The sequence below is a fragment of a genome, unplaced genomic scaffold (genome assembly GCF_019419815.1).
Source record: "Pyrus x bretschneideri cultivar Hongxiangsu unplaced genomic scaffold, Pyrus_bretschneideri_v1 Contig1, whole genome shotgun sequence".
Lineage (NCBI taxonomy): Eukaryota > Viridiplantae > Streptophyta > Magnoliopsida > Rosales > Rosaceae > Pyrus > Pyrus x bretschneideri.
The window spans coordinates 5,241,323-5,254,789 of NW_025999390.1; the positions used below are offsets into that span (position 1 = coordinate 5,241,323).

General features: G+C 40.3%; 2 protein-coding genes across 2 annotated transcripts; one reads left to right on the forward strand and one right to left on the reverse strand.

The window, feature by feature from the left end:
- The first annotated feature begins 1,874 nt into the window (after positions 1-1,874).
- LOC103957068 (nuclear poly(A) polymerase 4) lies at positions 1,875-7,542 on the forward strand. The gene is given in 13 exon segments (XM_048581275.1): positions 1,875-2,082; positions 2,191-2,268; positions 2,591-2,698; positions 3,447-3,509; positions 3,615-3,776; positions 4,080-4,193; positions 4,273-4,335; positions 4,443-4,772; positions 4,858-5,022; positions 5,386-5,977; positions 5,980-6,614; positions 6,712-7,107; positions 7,180-7,542. Coding segments are annotated over 11 exon segments (2,049 nt in total). The 5' UTR covers positions 1,875-1,950; the 3' UTR covers positions 6,222-6,614; positions 6,712-7,107; positions 7,180-7,542.
- Positions 7,543-8,789: 1,247 nt separating this feature from the next.
- LOC103957066 (receptor-like protein kinase HSL1) lies at positions 8,790-12,124 on the reverse strand. The gene is made up of 2 exons (XM_009369145.3): positions 9,444-12,124; positions 8,790-9,344 (listed from the first exon to the last, which is right to left on the reverse strand). The coding sequence occupies exons 1-2, from the start codon at positions 12,064-12,066 to the stop codon at positions 8,908-8,910; spliced, it is 3,060 nt and encodes a 1,019-aa protein (XP_009367420.2). The 5' UTR covers positions 12,067-12,124; the 3' UTR covers positions 8,790-8,907.
- Positions 12,125-13,467: the final 1,343 nt, after the last annotated feature.

Sequence of the window (13,467 nt, forward strand, 5' to 3'; positions counted from 1 at the left end):
ACTGAGAGGCCAAAGAGCCATATGCCAAATATAAGACCATCTCCAACCGAGGGCTAGCCAGATGGCTTGTCTTTGCCCTCTGGCCTTCAAGATATTAATATTTTAATGAACAGTACAAGGCCATATTTGACTCCATCTCCAATTGAGGGCCAAAGGGTCATAGGCTCGTTTTATTCCTGTCACAAAAAATCATCTTCAACTAAGGGCCAAACATAATTTATTATTTTAAAACTACAACTTAAATTCAAATCCAACGACTAAGTGACGTCAGCATGACGTCAACTAGCCGTTGGTAGCTGACATCATGCTGAAGTTATAGGAAAAAAAAAAGAATTTAAAAAAAAATGAAACAAATTTTATGAAATAAAAGTTATAGGAAAAATGGAATTTAAAAAAAAAAATGAAACAAATTTTGTAAAATAGAAGTTATAGGAAAAAAAATGAAACAAATTTTGTGAAATAGAAGTTATAGGAAAAAATGGAATTAAAAAAAATGAAACAAATTTTGTAAAATAGAAGTTATAGGAAGTTATAGAAAAAAATAGAAGTTATAGGAAAATTTTGTAAATAAAAAAAATAAACAAAAAAAAATTCAAAAATAACGGTTAGCTAGCTGACATCAGCTAGCTGTTGGATTCAAAATTTTCTTTAAGCAATCATTTCGGTTATAATCGATAGCAATATATTTATATTAAATATATTAAATTTACTCATGTCGGTTATATCCGACATGATTGCTCTGATTTTTTTGCCAGCCCGAGCTGACTGGCTGGCTGCATGCGACTTTCTGGCCCTCTGGACCCTTCGGTTGGAGATGGCCTAACCCTGTAACAAAAAATCATCTCCAACCAAGGGCCAAATAGCTGTAGTATAGAATGTGAATAATTGAAATAAAATGAGGTAATATAGTATGAAATAGTGAAAAATATGTGAGAAATGATGTAGGAAAAAAATTAGAAATTAAAAAAATAAAAAATAAAAAGTGGGTTGGGACAAAAAAAATTCCTAAACTTTAAACCCTAAAGTGGGTTGAGCAAATGAAAAAGAACAAAAAAAAAAAAAAAGTGGGCTAGCCAGCAAGCTAAAGATGGCCAGTCGGTTGGCCATTTGGCCCTTTTTTGTCCTGTGGGGCCCACAAGCCCTTTGGCTTAACCTTCGGTTGGAGACGATTTTCAGGTTATTTTTGACCCTCTAGATCATTCGGTTGGAGATGGTCTTACACACCGTCTAATTACCGCTTAGCAATTTTTCAAACACTACTAAAACACTAATGACAAGACTTGCTTATTAGTGAGAAGTTTGTCGGAGCATGAATAAAAATTTCAATAAAAAAAAAAAAAAAAGTAGTATCGCATGCTTGGCACATGCTATATGATTTGATAATAAATGGACGGATGTGGACCAAGCCACCAAAGCGCCAAACAAGTTGTGAAGCTTGGGTGGTAAATTGTCAAAAGCTTTTAGTTCAATAACTTCAAAGAAGTGGTAAATTGGATGCCAATTCTACAATTTTTCCAAAAACCTTTTTCCGTATAAAGTAAAATAAATCAAAGTTTGGGGAGTTAAATGTAATTTTAGAAAACGGAAAAGACCGGCTGGACTTAACGTGCACTGGGTCTTTTAATTTAATCGATTCCCCATCCGATCCAATCCGGTTCAGCCTACAAGGAAACCTATCTAACCGTCTCTACCGCCTCTACTGACTCTCTCTCTCTCTCTCTCTCTCTCTCTCTCTCTCTCTTCCACTGCCCAATTCAGATCGCTCTCAGTCTCTCCCGCCTCCTCCGCCAATTAATTCAGTTTCCGATTCTCCTTCGCCAACGAATTAGGGATCCGATCGTCTCAGTAACCCGCACTCTCAGCTCCAATTGCCTTCTAATCCCCATTTTCCAAAACAGTTTCTTCAATTAGGTTCGATAAATAGTCAATCCCACTAGCTCGAGTGCTGAAATGGCGAGTTCCGAGGATCCAAATGCATCTTCCCCGGCTGAACAGCCGCCAAAGCACTACGGCATCACAAAGCCGATCTTCCTTTCGGGTCCCACCGAGTATGATCTTCAACGAAATGTCGAACTCGAAAAGGTACACGGATGCGTGCATCAATCTGCTTTATGATGCCAAAGATTGGATATTTTTGGTTGGCTTGATATGCAATTTGCTGATTTTATCTGTTTGTATTGATTTCGGTAGTTCTTGATTGATTCGGGTCTTTATGAGAACAAAGACGAGGCTGCGAAGAGAGAAGAGGTTCTTGGCCGCATTGATCAGGTATAGATATATAGTTCACTGCTCTATTGTCGGCTGTGAGAAAAATCAGTAATGTGATGATATTGGAAATGACTAAGATTTTATCGCAATTGGCGGGTCGGTTTAAAGCATTACCAATGTGGTGTTGTTCTGTGCTTACTGTCAGTTGTGTGTAACTGTGACCTAAAATAAAATAAGTCGGTTCCTTTGGACTCCTAGCTTATGTTTACCATTACTGTCGTCATTTGTACGCCATAGATTTGAAGTCTTGCATTTCCCTTTGGTTGCATGGTACTTTCGTTCAATGAGGTAATTGGTAATTCTGAGTTGATTTTTACTGTAGATTGTGAAAGGCTGGGTGAAGCAATTGACAAGTCGAAGAGGCTACACGGATCAGATGGTGGAGGATGCGAATGCTGTCATTTTTACTTTTGGGTCTTATCGTCTTGGGGTAAATATCAGTTCCAACGATTACTTCTGGTGGGGGTGCACCATCAATTTCTTTTGCTTTCTATTATCATTGTTGTAGGTATGTTCTGTTGGAACTTGCATGTGGATCTACAATTGCATATTTTTCCCTCTATTTAACTCTGTTTACAAGTTATACCCTCTAACTCATGTTACTGTTATATGGTGGGGATAATTTCATCATCTGGAGTTTGACGAACAGATTTGGGTTATGATCCAGAATGGTATGCTATCCGTTTCTAGTGATTTTATTTGCCACTCTTATGCTTGGATGTGGCAAGCAAGGATCCATGCTTTGCAATGAAAAAACTGGTACATGTCCATTAGCCAAGGATAAGCTGATATTAAAACCAACTGATGGTTCACATTTATGATGAAACCTTATAAGAATAACAAGCCCTTATTAGGACTTTGTTCACTGAAACCGATGCCATTGCCATTGGATGTGATCATGCCAACATATATAACATCTGAGGATCATCAATACCTCAGTCTATGAGAACAGTTAGTTCCACAACGGATGAACCACTCCTATGTCATCAGTCTTATTGTAGAATTTGCTGCTGTTTTGATTGTTTAGTCAAATTTACCTTAACAAAGGATTGGATGTTGTTCTTGCTTTGATTGTTTGGTCCAACTACTGAATCTGGAACCATTTACGCTACTTGTTCCCTGTAGCATTATGGCCATCATACCTGTATTATTATTAATGTTATGTTTTTCTGTGACAGGTTCATGGGCCTGGAGCTGACATAGACACTTTGTGTGTTGGGCCATCATATGTGAATCGAGAGGTGATTTATGCACACACATTCATATATATAATTCTGATTCTTTCTTAATTTGTTCGACCAGAATTCTAACCTGCAGCTCTACCTCACAATTGACTCGTTCTGCAGGAAGATTTCTTTATTATATTGCATGATATCCTGGATGAATTGGAAGAGGTTACTGAACTTCAACCAGTTCCTGATGCTCATGTCCCCGTCATGAAATTCAAGTTCCAGGGAATATCAATAGATCTCTTGTATGCAAGCATATCTCTTTTGGTCGTTCCAGATGTGAGTACAGAACTCATTTTTTTGAAATTTATTGCTTTTTGTTCTTTTTATCCATTTCATTGTGTTGCATGATCGTATGACCATATATGAAGAGCCATTTCCAAGCCCATGTAATTTTGTCATGCTTCCTTCCTCACTTGTTTTGTCAGCTGGGCCATCTAAGGTTCTGGTACTAATAGTGTGGAAATTTGGTTTATTACGAACATTTGAAGATCCATAAGCTGCTATCATTATAGTGACAACAAATGTGGTCCTGGTGTCCTTTATGATATTGATGTGGTGTTGGAACATGCTTGTCAACAGGATCTGGATATCTCACATGGATCTGTGCTATATGATGTTGATGAGCAAACTGTTCGAAGTCTGAACGGCTGCAGGGTTGCAGATCAAATTCTTAAACTTGTCCCCAATGTTGAGGTTGAACATGTCTTATCTCTCACCCTGGTTTATTTCTAGGTTGAATTGACTCAACTTGTGACACTCTATTTAACTGTAGCACTTCCGGACGACACTCAGATGTTTGAAGTTTTGGGCTAAAAGACGTGGTGTTTATTCAAATGTAAGTTTGGCAGTGTTCAAAGCTGGTCAGAATCTTCATTGTTATTAACTCATTAATTTTACACTTACGAAATGACATTTCCTTTATTTTTTTCCTATTCTGTATAGGTTACTGGATTCCTTGGTGGTGTGAATTGGGCTATCTTAGTTGCTCGGATATGCCAGCTTTATCCCAATGCAATTCCTAGCATGTTGGTTTCCAGATTTTTCAGAGTGTATACTCAGTGGCGTTGGCCAAATCCTGTAATTCTATGTTCAATTGAAGAGAATGAACTTGGGTTCCCTACATGGGACCCTCGTAGAAACCCTCGGGACCGCCTTCATCATATGCCAATAATAACTCCTGCATACCCTTGCATGAACTCTAGTTACAATGTCTCAGTAAGTACTTTACGAGTTATGGCAGAGCAGTTCGACCATGGTAATAGGATATGTCAGGTGAGAGCATAAATTTAATTTTTTTCTGCGTTTGCAGGCTTTATTTCATTATTGATGATGGTATTCCCCTTTGGTTTTATTAAAGGAGATTGAGCTGAATAAGGCCCAGTGGAGTGCTCTCTTTGAACCTTATCTCTTCTTTGAGGCATACAAAAATTATCTACAAGTGGACATAGTTGCAGCTGATGTTGATGACTTGCTAACGTGGAAGGGATGGGTGGAATCCCGGTTTAGACAGCTTACCTTGAAGGTAAGCGTTTCTTCCATAGTTGTTTTGAAAGCTTTTATGACTCATTCATTGTTAGAAAAGATTCACTATATTGAAGGCATTTCGAAGTAATAAATGGATGATAACTTCCTTATTTTGTACAAGTTGAAGGTTACCATGAAGAAACGTTGTCCCTTTTAGTCCTACCATTTTTGTGGGGATTAGTAGGGATATCTTTTCTTCATGAATGAGCTTCAACTTGAACAAAATATGAAGGTTGTCATTCATTTCTTCCTTCAAAATGCCTTTAATGTAGTGAATAGTCCTATCCAAGCCAATTCTCTCTAATAAACAAGGCCTTATAATGTTTTTTCCTGTTAAGTTTTGCATTTTATCTCCGTGCAGATAGAGCGAGACACAAAAGGGATGCTGCAGTGCCATCCATATCCTAAGGAATATGTTGACGTAACCAAGCCATGCCCACACTGCGCTTTCTTTATGGGTTTGCAGAGAAAAGAGGGATTGAGAGGTAAAGAAGGTCAGCAATTTGATATACGTGGAACAGTTGATGAGTTCAGGGAAGGAATAAACATGTACGTGTTCTGGAAACCCGGGATGGATATATACGTTTCTCATGTTCGCCGGAAGCAGCTTCCTCCCTTTGTTTTCCCTGATGGGTGTAAGCGTCCTCGATTATTGAGGCATGTAAGTCAGCAGGATGAAAGAACCTATGAAGATTCTGCAGGTTGTAGTTCTGGATCTGTGGAAAGACATACCAGGAGGAAAATTGATCATAAAACAGAGGATATGAGGCCAGCTAAACTAGAGAAGCAGACGTCTGTTAGTTCACAATTGATGGAGTCTGTGGCCCCAGAAAGTATTACAGGTGGAGCACCTGATACCAGCTTCAGTAATGGCATTAGAGTAGAGTGTCTTGCAACTGGAGATGCAGAAAAGAAATCTGATCATAGATTGTCTGTTGGACAGTTAGAGAGTGAAAAGGAAGTGTTGGACACATGAGAATGGTTGATAATATTGCGCATGAATCCAATACTGCAAATGAGTGCACGTCTATGCGTGTTCCTGAAATCCCTAAAGTCAGAAATGAGGTCAATCCTTCACAAGAGGATCATGAGGTAAAGCCATCTGAACAGTTGGAGAAATCTCTTTCCTTGAAGGAGCTGGTAATTCCATTCACAGCATCTATCTCAGAGTCCAAGGAAACATGTGAGATGGCGTAAGTAAGGACAGAGTTGGAAATGTGACATTGGCTGACCTGCAGAATATGGATGGCCGACTCTACTGGGAGACTACTGAATTGGACAGCAGATGCTAATGATGTTGATCAATAACTAGTCAAACCATGTAGTCGGAAGATGGGGGTGGAGAATGCTGATTGTGCATTGGGATGGATCCACTTCTAGCAGTCAGAAAATTGCAAAGTGAGTTACTCTCCATTTTCGAACTCTGGATTAGGAATTGTACCAGATGGAAGTGAGAAAACTGAAAGTTCTTGGAGGAGATGGTGAGAGGGGATATTTGCCGGATGATGCACTTTTGGAATTGGCAGAGTCGCTTGGGAAAAATGGCTCTATAAACACGATAGGGTATTTCAAAATGCCTTGTCAGAAGAGGTTATGGTTTTGAACATAAACTCTCTTACACATGTTTTCTGTATGCTTTCCTTTCTTGCACAGACAATGTGCTAACTGGTGCATATTGTGGTGGCAGGTCCTGCACCACTATACGTGATTTGTTCCCAGTAACTGTGCTTATACCTTACTAGTTTTGTGTACCCTTTGTGGCTATCTCGTCTCTTTTCTCCAATACAATTTTAGGAACCTGACAAGTCTTTATCCTTGATCTTGTATTGTAGAGCCAACCGTTGCAACCAGGGGTACTGTTAATTTGGAAGATGTAGCTAGGCAGGAATCAGGATCTATGCAGAGGCCAACAGTAAGGCATGTGTTCGAAACTCATATGTTTTTTAACCAAATCATTATATCTTTATACTGGCCTGTTTGGTGGCTCTTTTGTGACTGACAGGTGGTCAATGGAGTAACCTTTCAGCTTTCGCTGATGCATAGGTGGAATCTCACTTTCACAAGTAAAAGAGCTCGCACAAGGGTAAGTGCCATTTTAACTGCTGGATTTCATTACGGTTTCAAGTTGTGACCTGTATGTGATGCCTTTGCAAAGTGGCGGGGAAGTTCCATCCACGCAAAAACTCCGCATGGTTTGGTGCGTCGGCGCAGGATGTTGGGCTTCAAAATGGCCTGCTAAGTTTTAAGCATTAGGAATTCATGGAAGAGTACGAGTTTCAGTGTCTTTGCAGTCGCCAAGAACCCTGTTATTTGAGCTGTATAGATTTGCATGGAAGAGACATTAATCGGGGCAAAGAGTTCAGCAAGAGTTGAACTGAGCAGGCTGTGACGGGTTTGCTTTCTTATTATGCCTCTGTATAAACACTAATCAAACTTATAGTAGTTTGTATATCCCGCCATTGTAATACAGTTTTTAAGCAATTTACTCTCTCACTGGAAACAAGCTCGTTTTGGTCGCAATATCGAAACACGAGAACAAAGTGAGCATTTACTCCAAAAAGGGGCGGTTTCTTTGCCCGTCTTAGTTCTCATTGGACCAGATTAGATTAAATATTAGTCTACTCCATTGTTTGTTTTCTTGCGGGACTAGTGTTAATGAGATTAACTAGGACTCGCTTTCATTCTGCTTGATTCACCTCCTCAACCTCGATTGCGATGGCACATCGCATCATCTTGCTCGATTCACCTCCTCGACCTTGATTTCGACGGCAAAGGCTTCGGGCACAACTTCATCTTAGAAGCCGAACTCGTCAACTACTTCATCTCTGACGATTACCTCGTCGTCTGCGTCATATGGGTCCGCCAGATCTGGGTCCTGGGAAGCCCCAAAAGGCTATGACGGGGTGAGCTGATGAGGATCCAAATATTGTTTTGATTTATGTTTAGTGGGTAATGTTTAATTTTTTATATTTTTGATGATATGATGATTATTTAGCTTAAATTTGAGAGTGGTTTGGTCAATTTTGGATTGCAAAATTGTTTCTTTGCTAAATTCGTCATTGATGTGTGTAGAGCTTTCGTTAATACTGAACCAGAGAGAAAAGGAAGAACTTGAAATTCCCTTTCTGACTCTCATTTGCAATTCTTTTGTTTTTGAGGTTTAAATATATGAGCGTGTGTTATTTCCAGTTCCAAATGAAATCTGTCGGAGTTGAAATATATTTTGATGAAATTGAAATGGTTTATATCTTTGGCTTTTTTTTCTGGATAAAAAAGAAACATGATCTGCAAATTTCAGAGAGAGAGAGAGGTGCAGGGCGATGGAACTCGATTATAGAAAGATAATTTTAGGATTTTGATTTTTGTGTTTTGGTTTTGAATATTTAGAATTGGTTTTATTAGAGAGATGTTTTGATTTCAAATATTTACAATTGAATTTTATTGGAGAGACGAGCTCACAGCTATGGTTTTTCCACGTTCAGTGTTTTATTTGATTCTGAGTTTGAGTTAGACTTTTTGGTTCTGTGCTCGACATTCTACAGAAAGAAGGTGTAATAAATGGTGAGAGAGAGAAAAGGTTGGTATAAAAAAATATCAAATTTCAAAATATATTTAGTCCGCTTGCTAGTCTGGCCCTGCACCAAACGTTTCATTATTTTTATACTGCCTAGTCCATATTAAGCCAATCCAACTTAGTCCCTGAAGCTAGTCTAGTCTGAAATAGTCCGGTGACAAATGCACACAATGCTTCCCGACTCTCATGCATAAAGCTATACTGATCTTGAAAGTCGAAAACTAGTTAGAAATTCTATAAGGAACCCCAACCGACACTTTGCCGCCGGCATATAATCGCGGCGGGATTGCGTCTCAATTATTACATACATTACACACTGTAAACTAAGCTATCGTCCACCTTCTTACTGCGTTTGTAACTAGCAAGGTAGGTGGCAGCGCCGAGGAGGGGAGAAATATCAAAGTCTCTTCCCACCTTTTTTACTTCAAAACCTTCCGAAGGACCATAGCCGCGAAGAATGTGCATAACTTCCTTCATTGAAGGCCGAGTTGAAGGCAGTGTGCTGGTGCAAATGAGTCCTAGTTTTAGTACGGTAGCCATCTCTTCCAGGTAACACGGTTCTGTTATCTCCTCATCGAGGGCACCGGTTATGGTCTTTCCCTCGCTGTATAGCCGCCACGCCCATTCTGCTAGGCCTGTATGCTCATCTCCGCAGTAGGGTTCTCTCCCGGTTGTTAGTTCTAGGAGTACTACCCCGAAGCTGTAGACATCGATCTTTTCATTGATTTTCATTGTATAAGAATACTCTGAAAAACAAATTGTCATACAATGTGTCAAAGTAATGTCCCCAAAATATGAATGCAGCACCAAAATTGGATGCAAAACAGACAAATTTAAGCTCTTACCTGGTGCCATGTAGCCAATGGAGCCTGCGATAGCGGAGATTGTGTGGTGATCCCCCTCCTTGGCCAAGATCTTCGCCAACCCAAAATCCGCGATCCGAGCCTTGAATTCAGAATCCAACAATATATTGCTGGACTTTACATCTCTATGAATTATCGGCGGAGAGCAGTCATGGTGCATGTAGCACAAGCCTTGTGCAGCCCCTATTGCAATCTGCAACCTTGTCGGCCAGTCCAAAACAACATGACGAGCCGTGCCCATGCCTGATGCTAGCTTTCTCCTCTTCCCATGTAGCCACTTATCGAGGCTCTGATTCGCCATGTACTCGTACACAAGAAGCTTCGAATTGTCACTTGAAATGCAGCACAGCAACTTAACAATGTTCGAATGGCGTATTGTTCCTAGTATCTCAACCTCAGCAACGAATTCTTTCTCAAGCCTCTCATCCAATTTGTTGGCGTTCCAAATCCTTTTCACCGCGACAAATTCACCTGGGCAGTTAGTGCTAACCTGATAAACTTTCCCCGATCCCCCACTTCCAATGAGATTGTCATCGGTCAAATTCGCCAGCACGCTGAATTGTGTGAGATCCAATCTCTGGAATGAGGTGAGCTTCCATGTTGACAAGTCCTGACAGCGCTTTCTCCTACGGTAGTCTCTGGCGATGAAAAAGGTAAGTAAAACAGTAACAACAAACACAGTGATCGAAAGGACTAAAATCATGGCAACCACTTTCGAGGACAGCTTGTGGGATGCGCTCATGTTGGTGTAACAACTGGGAAGGTTTAGAATTCGTGTGCTTGCACATAGATTCGGATTGTTCAAGAAACTGTTTTCAAACGCAAGATTATCGAACACATCTGGGATTTTTCCGGAAAGCTTGTTGGAAGACAAGTTGAGAGAAGTGAGCCTCAAGCTGCCAAACTCAGCTGGGATTTCGCCTGTGAATTGGTTCACCGACAAGTCCAAGTAAAGCAGGTCCGGCAAAGAACCAATCGCTGCAGGAATGTAGCCCGAAAGCGTGTTTCCCGAGAGATTCAAAGTATTCAGCGATTCCCATGACATGATCTGAGATGGCAAGTCACCGGAAAGTTGATTTCCATCAAGCAATAGAGTGTTCAGCTGAGAAAGATTAGTCAGTTCAACTGGGATTTTCCCGGAAAACAGATTCCCGCTCGCCTTAAAAACAACCATGCGTTCCCAGGATGAAACTTGAACTGGAATCTCACCGGAAAATCTGTTGTTGCTAATTTCCAGCCTGGACAGATTCCAGGCCAACTTGCTGGCGGGAAGCTGACCCGAAAACGAATTGTCACTCAGCATCAAACTCGACAGACTGAGCCCGGTCCAAACTCCGAAAGGGACCTCACCCGAAAAATGGTTGTTGTAGACCTGCAGAGTCCTCAAAGAGTCACAATTTCCAAGCCCTTTCGGCAACCCTCCGGTAAGATTGTTAGAGAACACAACAGCTCCTTGCAAAACTCCTCTGCTGCACAAATGTTCCGGCAGAGAGCCGCTCAGCTGATTCTCGGAGACCTCGAACGCTTCGACCTCCGAGTGAAGGCCTAATTCCGGCGGCAAGCTCCCGTTTAACATGTTCTTAAAAACCCGAAATTCCCTCATCGCCGGAATTAGGCCTAAACTCTCCGGAATCCCACCGGTTAATCGATTCGAATACAGGTTTAAAACAGTCAAATTCTTCAACTTTCCAAAATCTTGTGGGATCGAGCCGCTCAAATTGTTCATAGCCAGATCAATCTGAGACAAACTCAAAGCCTCTACGGCTTTTGGAATCTCCCCTGAAAATTTGTTGTAAAATAAAAGCAACTCGCTCAAATTCTTCAACAAAAACAACCCAGCTGGAATCTTCCCTTCCAGATTGTTCCTCGCAAGATTCAAGTGCTTGAGGCTCGAAAGACCCGAAAAACTCTCCGGGATCTCTCCGATCAAGTTCGTCTGCGTCATCCACAAGTTTTTCAGATTCTTCAAATTCCCGAACTCCGTTGGGATTCTGGCCGCCGCCAGTTTTCCGTTATAAGGCATTTCGAATATTTCGAGATTCGATAAGTTCCCAATCTCCCTCGGAACACTCCCGTCGAACAGGTTCATATAAAGCCTGATTGTCCTCAGCTCCGTCAGCCGTCCGATCGCCGCCGGAATGTCTCCGGAGAAGTTGTTTCCTCCGAGGTCCAAATACTTTAGAGAAGGCGACATGCGGTCGATGTCGGCCGGAATTGGGCCCACAAAGTAGTTCTGCGAGAGGTCAAGGACTTTGAGATTCGAGCAGTTGTAGAGAAAGCTCGGGAACCCGCCTGGAATGTAATTCCAAGAGAGGTCGAGCTCCGTGAGGCTCAGGAGCTCGCAGAGGGTCGCCGGGATTCTCTTGGTTATGTTCATATTGCGGAGGGAGAGTCCCGTGACCGCGCCGTTCGTGCAGTTGACCTCCGGCCAGTCACACGGTGAGGATGAGGGGTTCCAGGATTGGATGGACGGTGGATTGCCCAACTGTGCCTTGAGCTTGAGGAGGATTGACTGGTCTGTGGATTGTGAAATTACGATCAAGGGTAGGGAGATGAGGACGAAGAGGAGAAGGGAAAGTTGGAGTGGAGGTGGTGTTTTCGACATTTCATGTGGTTCAGTTCGTCTGCTCCGGTTCGGAGATTTTACCGGGAAACGCGGGAGAAGTAACGGCTGCCATTCAAACTTGGTCGATTTGGGATTATATGCGTTTCTGATTGTAAAAGTGCCACCAAAATTTCTCCAAATTACATTGTGCCACTGAAAGTGATGTTGCCATGGCATTTATCGTTTTGTCAACTTTAGAGGTTTATTTTGACACGCATCAACTGGAGCCAATAAAGCACGAGTTTAGGTAGAAAATCGAGAAAAATAAAACTCGTTGGGATTGTTTTGAAAATGACTTAAAGAAAGATTTTAAAGAAAATGTTTTTGGATTTTAAAAACACATGAAGTGCTTCATTCAAGAAACATCAGTTCTTTAACTGTTTTCTAGAGTTTACTTGCATTTTTATTAAAGATTGGTTCCAATAATATTTCACTAAAAACACTTTTAATCATTTTAAAAATATTTCCAAACGAGTCTATAATTATTTAATATGTTTTTGTTTTCATTTTCTTATCTCTGTGTTTAAAGAAAATATGGATTGTTTAACAGTATAAAGCAATAAAAAAATCAAAATCTAGGGGATGCTAATCTATATCCAGTTAGATATAATTATAATCCAAGACTTTGAGGAATATTCTAATTACAAGTGTTTGGTTGAATAGTTTGGTTATCTAATGCAGTTACTAGTAGATAGTGAAACATAGATTACAAAACTTAAAGTCTAATATTAGTGAACTCATGCTAAACTGCCTATGTGGGTTTGTTTGCATGACTGGGGCCTTTGTTTTGGTGTTCTAGAAGCAGATCTTACTAGTCTCTTGGCATGGGCGTGTGCATGTTGTGTGTATGTCAATAGACTTTTTCATTTAAATTTTATGTATTAACCTAAATCATGGTGAAATAAGACATTTAATTTGAAATATATTAGAAATATCGCTTCTTTTACATGCTGAAATAAGACATTCATAATTTAGTTTTTGAAGGGAATCGATATATTATTGATAAAAGCAACTGTTTTACAAGGATAAGTTTTGAAAGAGGATATCTCGTACTACATCAGGAGGATCCTCAAACCATACTGAAGAGCTTTCAATTGATAAACCATCCTTATGGTTTGTTTGGAGGCGTTTTTAAAATGTTTGAAATCGTTTTTATTATCTTCTTATTGCAGAAAGCACTTTAAGTACCTTTTTTTTTTTATTTTTCAAAATTTACTTTGCATTTTTACTAAAGATTAATTTTAAAATATTTTCGATGAAAGCTTTTTCAATCATTTTAAAACACTTTCAAATGAGCTCAGTTGAGCTAAGAGCAAGTCCACCCCTAAAAAAATGGCTGACACTCAGCCCATTTAATCCACTCAATGAACAGTGATAGACCCTATGAACAATAAATGGCAA

Excerpts from the sequence above, each read along its gene's own strand:
- LOC103957066 (XM_009369145.3), bottom strand. The coding sequence starts at position 12,066 with ATGTCGAAAACACCACCTCCACTCCAACTTTCCCTTCTCCTCTTCGTC. Across the intron at positions 9,345-9,443 it reads CATTGGCTACATGGCACCAG|AGTATTCTTATACAATGAAA; the intron begins GTAAGAGCTTAA and ends TTTGTTTTTCAG.